This window comes from Acytostelium subglobosum (assembly GCF_000787575.1).
Source record: "Acytostelium subglobosum LB1 DNA, scaffold: scaffold3, whole genome shotgun sequence".
Lineage (NCBI taxonomy): Eukaryota > Evosea > Eumycetozoa > Acytosteliales > Acytosteliaceae > Acytostelium > Acytostelium subglobosum.
The window spans coordinates 283,965-299,768 of NW_012236529.1; the positions used below are offsets into that span (position 1 = coordinate 283,965).

General features: G+C 43.3%; 8 protein-coding genes across 8 annotated transcripts; 6 read left to right on the plus strand and 2 right to left on the minus strand.

Annotated features, from left to right (window-relative positions):
* Nucleotides 1–548: 548 nt before the first annotated feature.
* SAMD00019534_015850 (hypothetical protein) lies at nt 549–4,221 on the plus strand (the record flags this gene model as incomplete). Its single annotated transcript, XM_012902176.1, has 3 exons — nt 549–1,613; nt 1,673–1,834; nt 1,951–4,221. 3 exons carry the CDS (start codon nt 549–551, stop codon nt 4,219–4,221), a joined length of 3,498 nt encoding a protein of 1,165 aa, XP_012757630.1.
* Nucleotides 4,222–4,866: 645 nt separating this feature from the next.
* Nucleotides 4,867–5,436, plus strand: SAMD00019534_015860 (hypothetical protein; the record flags this gene model as incomplete). The annotated part of the gene is made up of 1 exon (XM_012902177.1): nt 4,867–5,436. The coding sequence occupies one exon, from the start codon at nt 4,867–4,869 to the stop codon at nt 5,434–5,436; it is 570 nt and encodes a 189-aa protein (XP_012757631.1).
* A 491-nt stretch (nt 5,437–5,927) lies between these two features.
* On the plus strand, nt 5,928–6,912 carry SAMD00019534_015870 (hypothetical protein; the record flags this gene model as incomplete). The annotated part of the gene is made up of 4 exons (XM_012902178.1): nt 5,928–6,265; nt 6,318–6,519; nt 6,599–6,770; nt 6,869–6,912. Coding segments are annotated over 4 exons (756 nt in total), but the record flags the coding sequence as incomplete, so codon positions are not given.
* Nucleotides 6,913–7,176: 264 nt separating this feature from the next.
* SAMD00019534_015880 (hypothetical protein) lies at nt 7,177–8,642 on the minus strand (the record flags this gene model as incomplete). The annotated part of the gene is made up of 2 exons (XM_012902179.1): nt 7,177–8,396; nt 8,507–8,642. Coding segments are annotated over 2 exons (1,356 nt in total), but the record flags the coding sequence as incomplete, so codon positions are not given.
* Nucleotides 8,643–11,265: 2,623 nt separating this feature from the next.
* Nucleotides 11,266–11,899, plus strand: SAMD00019534_015890 (hypothetical protein; the record flags this gene model as incomplete). Its single annotated transcript, XM_012902180.1, has 2 exons — nt 11,266–11,745; nt 11,852–11,899. 2 exons carry the CDS (start codon nt 11,266–11,268, stop codon nt 11,897–11,899), a joined length of 528 nt encoding a protein of 175 aa, XP_012757634.1.
* A 75-nt stretch (nt 11,900–11,974) lies between these two features.
* Nucleotides 11,975–13,153, plus strand: SAMD00019534_015900 (hypothetical protein; the record flags this gene model as incomplete). The annotated part of the gene is made up of 2 exons (XM_012902181.1): nt 11,975–12,416; nt 12,498–13,153. The coding sequence occupies 2 exons, from the start codon at nt 11,975–11,977 to the stop codon at nt 13,151–13,153; spliced, it is 1,098 nt and encodes a 365-aa protein (XP_012757635.1).
* A 39-nt stretch (nt 13,154–13,192) lies between these two features.
* On the minus strand, nt 13,193–13,351 carry SAMD00019534_015910 (hypothetical protein; the record flags this gene model as incomplete). The annotated part of the gene is made up of 1 exon (XM_012902182.1): nt 13,193–13,351. A coding segment is annotated over one exon (159 nt), but the record flags the coding sequence as incomplete, so codon positions are not given.
* A 776-nt stretch (nt 13,352–14,127) lies between these two features.
* On the plus strand, nt 14,128–14,958 carry SAMD00019534_015920 (hypothetical protein; the record flags this gene model as incomplete). Its single annotated transcript, XM_012902183.1, has 2 exons — nt 14,128–14,321; nt 14,373–14,958. Coding segments are annotated over 2 exons (780 nt in total), but the record flags the coding sequence as incomplete, so codon positions are not given.
* Nucleotides 14,959–15,804: the final 846 nt, after the last annotated feature.

Genomic DNA, 15,804 nt, shown 5'->3' on the forward strand with positions numbered 1-15,804 from the left:
CACACTCACACACACACACACACACAGTTCAATCAAGTATCTCTGTTCAACACTCATTCATTCATTCATTCATTCACTGTAGTGTTTGTAAATAGGACAAGTTTGAACTAGTGTGAGATTATACATATATATATATATACAAATACATATCTCATTCAATCACTTCAATTGTATCAATTAATCAATCCAATCAATCAAATCCAATCAATCAATCAACTTCAAACATAGTTTTAGTTTGGTTTGTTTGTGTTTTCTTGTTAGTAAGATAAGATTGTTTGTGGTCGTCGTCGTCGTCTGAAGCGCTCAAGCAACATCGACACCTACCATCAACAACAAACAACAACAAACAACCGACAACAAACAACAACAACAATAAAATAAGGATATATCAACAAGTGCAACTAAAGAGGAAGCAAACGGAGGAGTCCAACAGCAGCAGCAGCAGTGATAGCAACGCTCAGATAACAAAGCGACCAAATACTTCAACAACAACAACAACATCAACATCAACATCATCAACAGCGTCAACAACAACAACAATAACAACAATGACTGAAAGTCCAGGAAATCCAAATAACAATGCTCAACAGGCGATAGATTCACCTGGTGATGAGGGCTTCGAGAACATACCAAACTCACCAAGCAGCGGATCATTCGTTCATATTACAAGCCCTTCATTGGATGACATGGTGTCTCCAATGTTGACCGCAAACGACAACCAGGCGGGAGACGACCACCTCCTCCAACCAAACAACGACAGCATCAATAACAACAACATGATGACGGACGACCAGAAGAGTCCGGGCAACTTTGGCGCAAACGACGTCGACGCCGACGCAGACACCCACGCCGACACACCCGTGGAGGGCGGCGGAGAGGGCGGACAGGCCTCACAAAAGACAAGTGCCCGAGCTTTCGCCAAAGCCGCCTTTACCGGCGTTAATGACAGCAAAAGTGGCGACAATGAGCAGGGCGACTCCACAATGGAGGAGGCCAACAGCAACACTGATGCTGCTCCACAGGCCGACGCCATGGACAATGAGTACGCCATTCTCAGCCAGGGTGAGATGCAGGAGCTCAACAACAAGTTGCGCAACACTGTGCGCACTGCGCCACTCAAGATCAACGACACCTGGTACATCATCATTCAGAGCTGGTACGACAGGTGGAGGACCAACATGTACACGCCCGAGGAGGTCGGCCCCATCCAGAACGAGTCGCTGCTGCTGCCCGACACCGACTTCCTCAAGCCCGGCCTGGTCGAGAACCAGCACTTCACAGTGGTGCCCCAGTCCGTGTGGGACGTCCTCTCCAAGATCTACAAGTGTCCCACGGTGATCCCGCGCAAGGTCATCATCAACATTGTCACGCTGACCATCGACTACAAGTTCCCCCAGAAGCTCCGCTTCTTCAAGTCGTCCGCCAGTGACAAGATCATCGATCACTACGTCTCCAAGAATGAGACCATTGGAAAGGTCAAAGATAGAGTGTGCAAACTGTTAGAGGTTGAGCCACCCAACATTAGGATGTGGGATTACTACAACAACAGCAAATATGCTGAGCTCAAGAACCCAGAGTACGTCTCCAACTCAAGACTAGTCGATGATCAATTGGTAAGTTGTCTATTCTTTAATTGATTGATTGATTGTCACTCACTCACACATTCAAACAGATCTTACTTGATGAACGTTTAGCAGATGGTACATGGCCACCAGAGAAGACTCAGACTTATGGATACTATTCAAGATTCCATCAACGTCAGGGACCAGCTCGTCCTGGTATTACTGGACTGGATAACCTTGGAAACACATGCTTCATGAACTCTTCACTCCAAGTATGTAGTAACATTGCTCATCACTCCAATCGATCAAAAAACTCACCCAATCAATCAATCAATCAATCAATCAATCAATCAATCAATCAATCAATCAATCAATCAATCAACATTAGTGTCTGAGCAACACAACACCATTGACGAGGTATCTTTTGAACGACAAACATATTGCAGACTTGAACAAGGACAACCCTTTGGGATGTCATGGTGATCTTGCCGTGGAGTACGCCAACTTGATCAAGCAGGTGTGGCGCGGTGACCTGTCTAGCGCAGGCCCACGCAGCTTCAAACAACAGATTGAGCGTTTCGCACCACAGTTCATGGGCTATCATCAACATGACTCGCAAGAGTTGCTGGCCTTTTTGCTCGATGGTCTCCACGAGGACATGAACAAGGTCAAGAAGAAGCCCTTCATCGAGGGCAAAGACTATGACGGCCGTCCCGACGAGGCGATCGCCAAGGAGCAGTGGGAGATGCATCGCGCCCGTAACGACTCGATCATCGTCGACTGGTTCCAATCACAGCTCAAGTCGCGTCTCGTCTGTCCCGTCTGTGACAAGGTGTCCATCACGTTCGACCCATTCATGTACCTTTCGCTGCCACTGCCAGTGAACGTGCGCAAGATGTTCCAGGTGGTGTTTGTGCCCTATGACAGCACCAAACTGCCCAGCGTGCACAACATTGAGATGTCAAAGACAGGCGTCTTTGAGGAGATGATCGACCTGGTGTCCAAGAACGTCGAGGTCGAGGCCAGCCGCATCGTGGCCACCAACCACCACATGTCGCAGATCATCAAGATATACAAGCCCACTCAGTCGGTCGAGATCGTTAGCAACCGTGACACAATCGTCCTCTACGAGATCAATGGCAAGGAGGGCTATCACAACTTCAAGGTTACAATGAGGACGTCGCCCTACTCCAACCACTTCCCCTTCATCCTGTCGCTGTCCAAGGCACCCGAGACCATTGACGACCTCTACTGGCACATCCTGGAGAGACTCCAGAACCTGATCAAGCTGCCCGACAAGGTCAAGGAGATCTTTGACAATAATCAGAAACCTGTGCCACCCCAGGAGAACCCCGAGAACGACGAGTACGACTCGTACAGGAACAAGTACATGGATTCGTACTCAATGTACGCCATGAGGAGGAAGCCCAGAGTCAAGGACCCAAGGTTCATCTTCCAGATGGTGCCCGAGTCGCAAAAGATCGAGCAGAAGGACTTCAACTTTGACCCGATCAACTTTGACGCCATCACCGTCACCTGGGAGGACGAGGAGTTTGAGACGTACTTTGACGCCGAGAAGCTGCAGAACGCCATCCCCTCGATGGTCTTCCACAAGGACGTGTCGACAGAGAAGGAGTTGACGCTGAACCAGTGTCTGGACCTGTTCACCACCGTCGAGCAGCTGGGACCAGAGGACCCATGGTACTGCAGCAACTGCAAGGAGCATCAGAGAGCCACAAAGAAGTTTGACATTTGGTCGGCCCCACCCATCTTGGTCATCCATCTGAAGCGCTTCAGCTACAAGAAGGCGTGGCGCGAGAAGCTCGACACCGTCGTCAACTTCCCATTGAAGGGACTGGACCTGTCGCCATACGTGCTCAACAAGTCGCAGGCCGACCCCATCTACGACCTCTTTGCCGTGTCCAACCATTACGGCTCGATGGGAGGCGGTCATTACACTGCCTACGCACTCAACGAGATTGAGGACCAGTGGTTCAAGTTTGACGACAGCTCAACGCACTCGATCGATCCATCAAACATTGTCACAGACGCTGCCTACGTGCTCTTCTACCGAAGACGCGACACCTTTAGCCCAGACTTTGCCCTGAATGCAGGCCTCAAGTCCTTCAAGGAGACAGTGACCGACCTCGTTGCCACCAACCCCCCTGCCACCGACAACAGCAACTCCTCTTCATCCGGATCAACTTCGGATCACTCATGGAACAACTCCTACTATAACAGCAGCAGCAGCAGCTCATACGGCAACAACTATAGCGGTGGAGGCAGCGGCATGGGCAGCGGCAGCAGTGGAAACTACAATAGCAGCAGCAGCAGTATGAACAGAGGACCAAGCACCACTCGTAGCACCTTTAGTTCGGCAGGTGCTCCACCCTACACAAGATTTGCTGCAGCCGAGTCGACCTCTGACTCTAATGGAGCCACTGGCGCCAGCGGCCCTATTGTCCCATACCTTCCAGACGCCACCACTACCTCATCGACTTCCACAACAACCACCACCACTGCCGCCCAATCAGTTGGCGCCAGCAACACTGGTGCAAGCAGCACAACCACCACCGCCACGGCCAACGCCGCCGCCACCACCATCATCAACAGCGATCTTGATGATCCAGCCGAGAACAAGTATATGAACGTTGAATGATCGACTCATTGAATGAGTGACATGCTGTGCACTGTCCATCAAGGCAAGGCAAGGCACCTTGTTCCGGCCAACAACACCCCATAACCAAACAACAACATGATTGCAATACTACTTACTACCCTTCTTCAACCTCCCCTCCTCTTAAAATTAAACATATTTGTCCAAAAAAATAATAATAGTTAACAACGAGTGTACAATCATTCAATCAAAGTATTGAAATGAATGGCATCATGAGCTTGAACAAGAATTGTAATTCTGACCAGAGGTGGAATTGAAGAAGGCTTGTGGTAGGGCTTAGACTCGAATCGTCACATATTGATCTAAGAATACATCGACCAGTTTTTGTGATTTTGATTGGATTGTGTGAAAATTGTAGAAATGACAGACCTTGCATTGGTCCATGTCCAGACACAGATTCAATCAAACTTATGAATAATAATATTGAATGTTGCTTGGAATATTTATTGATCATAAGTCTAAATATACTTCCAAAATGATGTTGTTTATAATAAAATAAGAGTCAACTGATGACCTGGAAATAATTATATAAAGGGGTCCAATCAATCATTTATTAATCATCAAACTAATAATACAAATCAATCAAATAATCAATCAATCAATAATAATAATAATAATAATTAAGAAATGAAATTCTTCATCCTACTCACTATTGCCGCCTTGCTCTGTGCCCAGACACTCGCTGCCACTCAAGGATTCTCTGCCAACTTGATCAACTCACCTGCCTTGTCCCTAGTGAATGGCCCTCAGATGCTCAGTACTGTTGGTGGATGGTCAACCGGTGGAAATGGATTCAACTTGGGAAACTTTGGTGCCAATGGAGGATATTCAATCCCTGTAGCCGGTATCTACCACTTTGATGCCAATGTCTTGATCAACGTTGCTTCAAGCGCTGCCCCCAACCAAAACGTTGACATTCGTATCATTAACTGTGCCGCTGGATCTGGTTGCAATGCTTACTGCACTGGAGGTACTGTTCTCGGTCGCACACTCACTCAAGGTGGCTCGATGTGGTTGGGCAGTGGTTTCACCTCTGCATTCCCACCCAACTACAACCTCAAGGCATCCTACACTGGTTTCTTCAATGTTGGTGACACCATTGCTGTGTGCATTGATAACTGGGCTGCTTCTGGACAAGTTAAGCTCAACTGTGCTTCCTCATCCCTCTGTACCTTTGCTGGATTCCAAATCAACTAACCTTATTTGAATGATCATTCAACATCAACAAACATTAATAAAAAAAATTGATAATTTTTTTTATATAGTACTGATTGTGGAGATTAGTTATAGACAGTTGTTTTTTAATTCCAAGGACTTTGGCGCAAAAAAATCACTTTTAAAAGGGGAAAAAGTTCCGACTTGCCAGAATCGAACTAGCGACCTTTTGATTACTTTGTTTACACTACAGTCAAACACTCTACCAATTGAGTTAAAGTCGGTGATGTTTGGGAAAAACCATCTAATCCTGTTTTAACCATGCTATTTGCAAAGGAAATTGATCAAAAAGAGATATCTTTTGGGTGAAAAACTTCCAATCAACTTTCAAAAACAAACACACAATTTTGATTCGGCACACAAACAATCAGTTAGTTGGGTCTGTTTCAAGGTTACCATTCATCACAACTACATTGACATAGTCATTTATAATTAATATTATTATTTATACAGCAAGATAGATAGATTGATAGAGAATGAGTGATGTTTGGTTAAATGAATTCGAGAATGCTAGTAGAGTGTTGAATCAATTGTCATCAGAGGTTAAGGATTATGAGGTTGCACAGAGGAACAATCCAGCATTGGTACAAAGACAGACTGCACCAAACATTAGAAGAAACCTTGTCAACTTGTCAAACGACTTGAACAGATTGATTGATACACTCACCTATGGCAACCTGCGAATCACAGAGAAGGAGTCACTGCGACGTCGTGCCACCGTCGAGCAACTCATCACCAAGAAGAACAACCTAGCATCTCAATTCGAAGCTGCTGCCAACAATACATCAGCAAAGTATGTGTATATAACAATATAAACAACAACGACAGCAACCAACTGACTCCAATCATTGATCAAACATTAGGAATGATCTTATGGGAGACGCAAGTGGAAAGAGAGCATGGGGAAAGCAATCAAAGGAGACAGAGTATACAAAGGATATGGACAATCAACAACTATTCAACAAACAGAATCAAGTAATGGATGAACAAGATCAGACCTTAGACCTTCTATCTGGTTCATTGCTCAGACAAAAGAATATGGCAACAGCGATGAACTCTGAACTGGTATGTCCATTGAGTTTGATTGATTGAGAATTATTGATTGAGCGAGAAAGAGAGACTAACAATGACTATATAATAATAGACGAACCAAAATCTGATGTTGGATGATGTAGAGTCTGGAGTGACAAAAGTATCCAGCAGATTGGTCAGCACAAACAATAAGATGGAAACACTTAGACAGAATGCAGGCAGTTGTGGATTGATACTTGTTATTGTTCTTTTGATTATAGTTATTATTATATTGTTGGCAACAGGTAAGTCTATTATTATCCATTCACATTGTCAGTCCAAAGACTTGGACCCAACTAACGATCATTCAATCATTCAATCATTCAATCAACCAATCAATCAGACTCTGGATGTAAGATATATAATGATCCCAAGCATTGTCCATAGACCATGGATCTTAGTTTGTTGTACCATGATCAGTGCCCTGGTCATTAGATAATAAATATCAGGGTTTAGAAACAAGTTGTCAACATGGCGGTGCAACAGGTGTCGGTAACACAGGAAACACGGAAACATGGAAACACACAAAGTATTAATTTGAAAGGAATGGAATAAGGGATCGCTTTATTACCATGAATGCATGTTCTGTTCTTGTTGCTATCTAATCTAAATGATTCATAAAAAGACAAGTAATAACTTTGAAGATCTTTAGTTCTTTGGGGCATCCTTGGGCTTGCCTGGCTTGGGCTTGACGAATGGGATAAACTCAGTGCCTCCCATGAATGGCTGCAGTGGCTTTGGAACGTTGATACCTCCCTCAGTCTGGTAGTTCTCGAGGATGCAGCAAATGACACGGGTGGTGGCAGCCAGCGTCGAGTTGAGCATGTGAACGTACTTCTTCTGTTGCTGACCCTGCTTCTTCATGCCACAACGGATTTCCAGATCGCGCGATTGGTAGTCAGTGCAGTTGGAGCAGGAGACCAGCTCACGGTACTGGTTGTAGCCTGGGAACCATCCCTCGAGGTCGTACTTCTTGGCGGCGGCATTGTTGAGTGCTCCCGACACAATGTTGATCACACGGTATGGCAGACCGAGCTCCTGGTAGAAGGCCTCGGCGTTGGCCAACATCTTCTCGTGCATGTCCCACGAGTCCTCTGGCTTGGTGATGCAGAACTGCTCGATCTTCTCAAACTGGTGCACACGGAAGATGCCCCAGGTGTCGCGACCGTGAGCGCCGGCCTCCTTACGGAAACAGGTCGAGTAGCCAGAGTACATCTTTGGCAGGTCCTTCTCCTCGAGCCACTCACCCTGGTGATAGGAAGAGATTGGCTGCTCAGAGGTGGCGATCAGGTACTTCTCGCTCTCCTCGCCCTGTGCACCGCCGACCACCTTGTACAGCTCCTCGTCAAACTGCTCCAGCTGGGCAGTCTTGGCCATGACCTCCTTGCGCATAAAGAATGGTGTCTGCAGGTGAGTGAAGCCGCGCTTCTTTAGGAAAGTGAGTGCGTAGTTGATGATGGCCATGTTGAGCTCGACACCGACTCCCTTGAGGAAGTAGCATCTGTGACCAGACACCTCTGTTCCACGTGGCACGTCGTAGCCGTCGATCATGTCCAGCAGCTCGTGGTGGTGAAGCAGGTCTGGCGACTGCTTGGGCTCGCCCCATGTGCTGTGCACGGTGTTGTTGTCCTCGTTGTCAGACACTGGCACCGACTCGTGTACGATGTTTCCAATTGGCTTGATGAGCTTCTTGCGCTCCTCCTCCAAGTCTGCAGTCTCTTGCTTCAGTGCCTTGACAGTCTGATCAATGGCGGTTGCTTTGGCAACCAACTCATCAACAGCTGCACCAGTCTCACCAGACTTCTTCTTCATAGCCAACTCCTTGTTGACCTTGGCATAATCACCATTTGTTTGATCCAGACGATATTGAGCTGTTTGTGATTGATTGTTCATTCATTCATATGTGATGTGTCAATATGATTGATGCCGCTGCTGCTGTGCTGTTTGTTTGTTGATGCTGTGTTGTTGTTGTTGTTCTTACCATCTTTGACCTTCTTGTCAATCTCAATGACGGCATCGACAGCCTCGACTGGTTTAAAACGACGCTGTTGGGACAACTTGATCAACTCTGGGTTGCCTCCCTTGTCTGCTCTGAACATAACAACATCTAATCCCATTGTTTGTTTGTTTGTTTTATTTAGTAAGTATAAATATATGTATATATATATATTGATATCTGAAATGTAATTTGTCTTATACTACTGACGACCCTTGTTCATACTCTTTCATTCAGGCATTCACCCAACAACTTGATGAAAGGAGTGATTCGCTCATTCTCAAAATTATTCCCAAATTTTATTCAAAATTTCACAAATTGAAGTTCCCTTGAGTTGAAATAAATTAATGAAGTTGATTTCCAGGTTAGATAATCTGGTGTAATGATTTATATTCGAGTTTGCAGGTTTAATTATCTAAAAAACCATTAAGGTCTGAATTCCATATTGATCAAAGAATTGGTATATGATCATTGTTTTTTTGGAATTTTTCCATTATAAATTTTGAATATGTATTGGAACTATGGTAACTATTAAATAATCTTCTATCTCTAACTATCTATCTAATCAATCAAAGCAAATGAATGGATTCAATATATAAAGTGTTAACTAATAGGACTTTATTAAAAAGAATTATTAGATTGCATTCTGATAATAATAAGATAGACATATTTTCAAAGACAACACAACAATACAACTCTACTCCAACAATTTATTATAGATCATATAATCATTGGACTGATGTTATTGATATTGTAAAGAATGGTCATCTTGGTTTGTTACGTCATCGTATCAAACATAATTTATCAATCAAGTCATCACAGTACTCAATGTTACAACTATGTGGACTAGATGTTGACATTGACGAGGAAACATTCATGATGGTATACAACAAGTATCAATGCCACTTTACATGCTCAGAGGCTATCCCCAAGGCCTTTGAAGCAAGAAGAAACATACATATAGTCCAGACACTACTCCAACAAACTGATCCAAAAGTGTTGTATCGTTTTCCATCATTATTATTCAATGGATTTGGTCAAGACCCTTCGTTTGTGGATTCACTAATACGATCATGTCCAGAGTTTTCGTTGGAGAAGTTGGAGATGTGCGATGACTACAACAACATGTGTAGTAAACTATTCAATACAATGTCTGCAGATATGATCAACTATGTTCTGGACACATTCCCACCTAGACTGGTTGATCGGGTCAAGTCTGAAGCTCGCACTGGCAAATACACATATCAAATCTTATCAACAGGCGACAGCAAACATATCAAGGACTTGCTATCCAACTCGATAAACAACAAGTCGATGTTCAGGGATGCCAATGGAATGCGGATCGTTCCCAAACTTAGTCCAATTGTCCTACTTGGTCATCTTGAGCGTGTGTGGTTGGCATGAGGCGGAGGCCTTCAATTCTCATTCCAATCGCTTCGCGATTTCCATTCTTCACTCAATATCTCCTTATTAATAAAAAAAATTGAATAGAGAAATAGAGATAGAATGAAAAAAAAGAGTTAGGAAATAAAAATACATAGAGGCAGTTTATAAAGTTTGGTCTATTATTTAATAAAGAAAGTACTGCACTGGGATATTAAAAGGAGGGCCTGAGTACATGCGAGAGAAAGTGGACCGGCTGCGAATGAATTTTATGTTTAATTAAAAATATCTTTTAAATATATAGAATAAAATGGATGAGGTAACAAAACAAATGATTGAACAAGAAGACAAAGACTTGAAGATAGAAAATTTGGAAGATTCTTTAGATAAGGCAAAGCAAACTATCAATTACCTGGACTGGCGCAATCGAATTGAGAAGGATCTAATGAATGAAGAGAAAGCAAAACTCCAGAAGGAGATTAATCATTCTAAAATGTTTTATGAGAATATAAAGAAACATATGGATGAAATCAACAGTTGGTGCAAGCGATATGAGAAGATTTCTCTTAATAACAAGCAATTAATCAAGTTTTAATGGCCTGGACTTTGTATAAATATTTATACAATCAATCAGATAATGAAACCGCCTTCCAATCTGTAATAAGGATATGCAACAATTATAATATGCAGTATAGATATAAATAAAATGTCCATTGCCAAAGTTGCCACGCTGTTAGAAGAACAAGACGATATCCAGAGATACATGAATGTTATCAAGAGAAATAAGGAGGAGAATGAGCTTCAGTTGAAAGATGAACTTGAAGGACTTGAGGAACTTAAATTGGAGATGACACGATACAATGTTGAGATGAATAAGTTAATACTCCGGTTGGAGCAAGAACAAGATAATTATGAAATATTGTCCTTAAGAAACACTCTATATCTTAAGAATGGCGGCATTATTACATTGCAAAATTGGATATGTAAAGTTGAGATTGAGATAATAAAATTAAGAAATAATATTAATGGTCAAGATTTGGATATCTTAAAAAGTCGCTCAGAGATAGCCTCGATAAACGAGTGGATAACTTTCCATCTTCCTCGAGTCTTAGAGAGAATAAAAAATAATATAGTAGTATAATATAACAATGAGTTCATTCAAGATCAAATACCAAGCAGATCCGGAGTTCCGTGAAAAGCATAAGGCCTACCTTCGTCAAAAAATAGTGTGTGAGTGTGGCTTCCCAATTGGGATAACAAACATCCATCGCCACAGACAAGGCAATATTCATAAACAACTCATGGAGCAACAACACAAAGAAATAATATATAATTAATTTATCAGTTAGATATATATAACAATGGATCGCAACAGACTCAACAGCATTGGCTTCAAACAATACAGATATAATGGCAACTACTCGCGTGAGCAGATTGAAGACATCGCTCAGAAGTACAGCAACGCCTTCTACAACAGAGGAGTCAATCCAAACACTAGAGTCGAAGTCGTCCTGAGATATCCAGGCAATCAGTTCAGATCAGGTAGATTCACAAAGGTAGGTGAGCGCATTGACATGTTCCATCCACATGACTACGACGGTGCACCGATAGACGAACCTGACACATTCCAATCATTCAGCATATTCGTACAGAAGGCTAATCCCAAAGCAGGAGGATGTAACAGTGAATGGAACAACTGTCTATATCACTGTATCAAGGAGTGTTATCCAGACATTATCATCACTTGCAATGCACCTCTTCGACTGAAGAAGTTCCTTAACATTGATGCCAAGGCCCCTGTCGCAATCAACATGCTCGCAAATGTCGAGGACAAGTTCAAGGTACGCATATATGTAAGAGGTGATCACATCTTCACATCGACCAAGACCTTCCCGAGAGAGATCAGACTCAAGCTAACCAATGGTCACTACACACTCGACAAGACAGACACATACCAACTCAAAGGTGTTGCAATCAAGAAGCAGGATAGAGTGATGAAACCAGTGGCATTCAAATATGATGACCAGAACGTTCATCTCTATGATGGCAGCGAGTWACAGTACAATAAGCATGGATGACTTCATCAAAGAGAAGAGGAGACTCAAGTTCGAATCACAATACATGTTTGTCAAGATACTATCAGGCAAGACATTGGAGGAGACACTACAATCATTCATCGCCGATGCTGATGCTCTCAAACAAGGTACGAATGGAATCATCGACATGTACTTCACTGGCCACAATATCAACAAGGCAGCCATCTCACACTTCCTCTCCTACAACAAAGCAGTCTATCCAGAGCACATACAGCAGGACGAAGGCGAGTGGATATCAAAAGCATCATGTGGACCATTGGTCTTCGCAGTCGAAGGTGGCTACACTGGTCCTCTCTACAAGTACGATGTTTCTAAAATGTATGCTAGTATTATGAAGAGCAGTAACTTCATGGTCCCAATCAAGCGTGGCGAGTTCAAACAACTGACTGACGACGACATAACCCATCCACCATTCGGTATATATCGAGCGATCATCAATGGTGAACACCGAGCATTCAAGACTAACAAAGACAACTATTACACCAACTATGATCTAGCAATGGCGACAGAACTCGGATTGACGTACAACCTCAAGATCGACAACAAGCCCAATGCACTGCTCTATGGTCCAGAGTGTAGGATGTACTCTGTCACAATGTTTGGTGACTACATCGATCAGGTGCTCGGCTGGATCAAGGCTGGAGTTCCACGCGCCAAGCAGTTGTATCAATGTCTTTGGGGAGCGTTGTCAAAGCGCAACAAGGTTAAGAGATGCATCTCAGTCAATGGTAATGATGAAGTGAGACAGCTCAAGGATGGCGCAACACTAACAACACGAACATATGATGTCACATTGCCAGATAATTATTTAATGGACAGGATAACACCAACCATCAATGGACACATCATGGTCAGAGGAGTTGATAATACAGATATGTTCAATACACCATTTGCTAGACTGATGCCATTCATTATCAGCCGTGGACGCAAAATGATTGGTACTATCATCAAGGGCGACATTGACAACGTAATGAGAGTGCACACTGATGGTTGGTACATGACAGTGCCATGGGAGCAATCATCATTAAAGACATCATTAGACTATCCTAAGTTGGGAATACAGTGTGGCGATGTAAGATATGAAGGTTACTGTGATGATGGTATTGTGAACAAGATGCACATAGTCAGAGGACTCTTCATGTTTAACGAATGACCCTGAGATTGTTTATTAACTCCTCTACATGGATAATTATCTATCTTTCCACCATGATCTATAGTCATGTCCAATGTTGGATAGGGCAAGACCTGGGATTGCACCAGTACCAATAGCCAAAGTTTGCACGGGTGAGGCATATGGAGTTGATTCGGCTGAGGAACCTGGCCAAGGTGATAAGTTACCAATCAAAGTCATAGTTGTAATTATAGATCTTCAATGGAATGAAAGCTGATCATCTTTGATTGTATTTATCTTCCATTATATCATAATGGATGTAAATAAAGCCACACACATTCCTTCGTATATGCAACTCTACTACGCCCGCAACCTGGATAAACACTTGTCACACTGCAAGGAGAGAATAGAGTGCGACGTGTGTGGGAAGTTGATCGCTCGACATCACATGTCTGGTCACAAGCGACGTATGCACCACCCCTAATAATTTATTCAAGTGTGAACTTGTTGTTGCAACGTGCTACAGGTGGAATAGTGATATTGAGCGACTGCAACTGTGGTATGATGTTAACACTCTCCTTGACAAGGGGTTTGTAATCAGGATGTCGTTTATCTGTAACAACATTTCGGAGCATTGAGTTGATCCTATATTCGCTCTGGAGATCATGCTGATAATAGTCATCTGGATATTCAACACTGATAGTGTAGGGGTTGTCCTTTGTTGGATTGATGGGTTGATTGGGTTCAATCGGATAATTATTGATCACGTCATCAACTAATGCTTGCCAGTCTAGAGTAATTCCAATAGCTGAATCGTCAAATATAGTGCCGAGGAAGTAATCAGGATAGTTGGACATGAGATAAGTGTATTGTTATAGACATGAATGACTTGCATCCAATGTATTTACAACCCGGCGAATCTGGTCAACAATTACGATAATTAAATGTCTTAAAAAACTTAATCATCGTTATTTCATGTTAAGGGTGTTAATACAACCAGTCTACCATACTTCCCAATGCAACACATAACAGATATACCTCCTTTCAATCTAAGATACGACATAGATAGAGATGCAGAGGATACCTTCCTCGATCTCAAAGGTAGATGTCTGATCTGCAATGAGAATCAAGAGAGGAGGGAGTACTTCCAACATCTACTTGGTTGTGTTCTATTGCGATGCAAATCAACCGGGTTGGACACCAACAATGTGTAAGTACAATGATGGCTGGCCTTGTCGATCACCAACTGACTGGTTTCTAGGATCACAACTACCACTCAATATTTCGAGAGTATCAACAAGAGAAGGAGGCTAGACAGGATGAGGGAGATGTCCAGTGACCAATCATCGTCATCATCGCAAGTTTACTCGAGTGCTTCGAGTATGCAGTTTCACAACGACACATTCCTTGATGATGCAGCGTCCTCCCAATCCCCTGTCTGGTCAACCACACCTCCAACTAGAGACTCCGTACAACTTGTGTACCAACATTGTATCGACGCGAAACAATGTATTGGACTATGCAGCGCTCGTGTCACTGGTCGCAATCAGAACAATGTATATATATATCCATTGACCAGCAGCTCTTTGGTGTGTGCGAACCTGGCAAGCATTTCAAAGACAGAGATCTTACGAATCGAATCAATAGTTTGCTCCAACTGGCGATCCAGTCAGGACCAAACACTCAGCTTCTTGACATCGACCCCGTTGGCACGCTCTGTTTCTATGGCCAGAAGAAGAAGGCCTGCACCAACAACTGTGGACACAGGTTCTACATCTACCAACCATCTCACAAGGGCGATGACAATTTCACATTCCGATTCTGTTCAATCACTTGCTTGCTTAAGATGATGGAACATTTCAGCACCTCCACTTGGAACAATTTGAACAAGACTACATCTCCTGCATTATCTTTGAGCGACAATAGCCAACACACTCCAGGTAATACCGATCAGCCCGACGACACCCAAGTTAGGAATGAAACAGAAGACAATCCAAACAACACGGAGCCCGAGCCTGTCACAGACATGCATGAAACACAAACTGATGGTGGAGGTCGAGGGGGTCGACAAGCACGTGGAGGAGGACGTGGACAAGGACGAGGACGAGGACGAGGACATGGATGAGGACGAGTGGATTGATGGTGGATCAGACCCCTCCCGATAGTAGTCGACGGTGACAATTAATAAACTAATACAACCATTATCAAATCTAGATACTATGTTCTTTCATTCATCAACTGATGAAGTCTTCATTCAAATTGTTGGAGTGCCCAGAGATAAGATACAAGCTCTATGGTCCAAAGTCGAACAGTACTACAATGACACCAACATTGATGGATCGAAGAAATTGGACAACAGAGGCAATCGACCAATCTTCAGCAATTACCGAGCATTGATGTTGACAACAATCAAACTAAAGTCAAACTGGTCATGGAGATTCATTGCTTGGTTCTTCAGCACATCCAAGAATACTGCTCGCAATGTGTTCCAACACACCATCAATGTTCTCTCAAACAAGTTTGACAGCTGCAATATTATCAACCGTCTGACTTTGGAGGAGAGACTTGCTCGTGGCAGGTGGCTCAGAGATCCATTCAGGGTAACCAATATCATTGATGGTAATCTCATACCTACGTCAAGCGCACCGAGGAAGTTCCAGAGGCTGCAAATGTTCAATGGTAAGGACAAAATG